This window comes from Phalaenopsis equestris, unplaced genomic scaffold, assembly GCF_001263595.1.
Source record: "Phalaenopsis equestris unplaced genomic scaffold, ASM126359v1 Scaffold233518, whole genome shotgun sequence".
NCBI classification, from domain to species: domain Eukaryota; kingdom Viridiplantae; phylum Streptophyta; class Magnoliopsida; order Asparagales; family Orchidaceae; genus Phalaenopsis; species Phalaenopsis equestris.
Genome location: NW_018251462.1, coordinates 12,213 through 13,149, shown reverse-complemented (window position 1 = coordinate 13,149; position 937 = coordinate 12,213). Strand labels below are relative to the sequence as shown.

The 937-nt window shown below is 38.3% G+C and overlaps 1 protein-coding gene across 1 annotated transcript in view; it reads left to right on the top strand.

The window, feature by feature from the left end:
* Positions 1-618, top strand: part of LOC110038686 (pentatricopeptide repeat-containing protein At4g19191, mitochondrial-like) — a gene marked incomplete at its 3' end in the record, with an annotated part of 2,569 nt that extends 1,951 nt beyond the window's left edge. The window contains exon 2 of the mRNA XM_020743581.1: positions 15-618. Coding sequence (XP_020599240.1) covers positions 15-618 — 604 coding nt within the window. The remainder of the gene's footprint in view (positions 1-14) is intronic.
* Positions 619-937: the final 319 nt, after the last annotated feature.

Genomic DNA, 937 nt, shown 5'->3' with positions numbered 1-937 from the left:
AAGGCGTTTGACAGTATTTTTGAGCCATCAATTGAGGCTTCCACCGCTATGATAGAAGGTTACAGCGGCAATGGCCAACCCAAAGAGGCAGCAGATGTTCTAAGAATGGTTCTGAGATCAGGACCAGTAGCAGAAGTGGTGATGGCATTAGGGTTTAGCGCCATGATTCGACCGTTCTTCATGGAAGAAGCCCTTCGACATGGGCAGGAAATTCATGCTCATATCATCAAATCAGGGCATAAGCCAGAGAACAAACATCTGAGTGCTCTTGTGAATCTGTATGCGAAATGTGATAAGATGGCCATTGCTTACCGAGTTTTTGAAGGATTGGAAATCAAGGAGTTTGGGTTATGTAGAAGATTGTTAGCTGGGTTTGTAAGGAATGGATTGTATGTTGAAGCATTGAAGGTTTATGCAGAAATGTTCAGTTTGGATTATGGAATGAGTCATTTTGTGGTGATTAATGCTCTGAGAGCTTGTGTTGGGATGAGGGGTCTGGAAGAAGGGAGACAGATTCATGATGTATTGATTAAAGTGGAGAATTTGATGGGAAGTACTTCGCTCGATGTTCTTACTGAGCTGTACAGCAGTTCTGGGAAGCATGAAGAAGCTCTGAAGGTAAGAAAATTGAATTCAAATTTTAAAAATTCATCGCCGGAGTAATACAATAGACTAATGTAATGATAAAAGAAAAATCTTGGAGATAGCAAGATATCAGAACTTGTTTCCAAGTTTTTGTTTCTACCAATTATGTGATTTGTTGCAAATTATGATGTAAATATCACCTCTAAATTATAATAATGAAAATATATTGGATTTTTGTAACAGAAGATCACTTTGTGGGATTAAGAAGGGCAGTGTTATTTTGGGGTTTCAGCCAAATTTTCATTTGTTTCACATTATCTTTTTGTTTTGTTGATGGTACCCGAAGATTCGT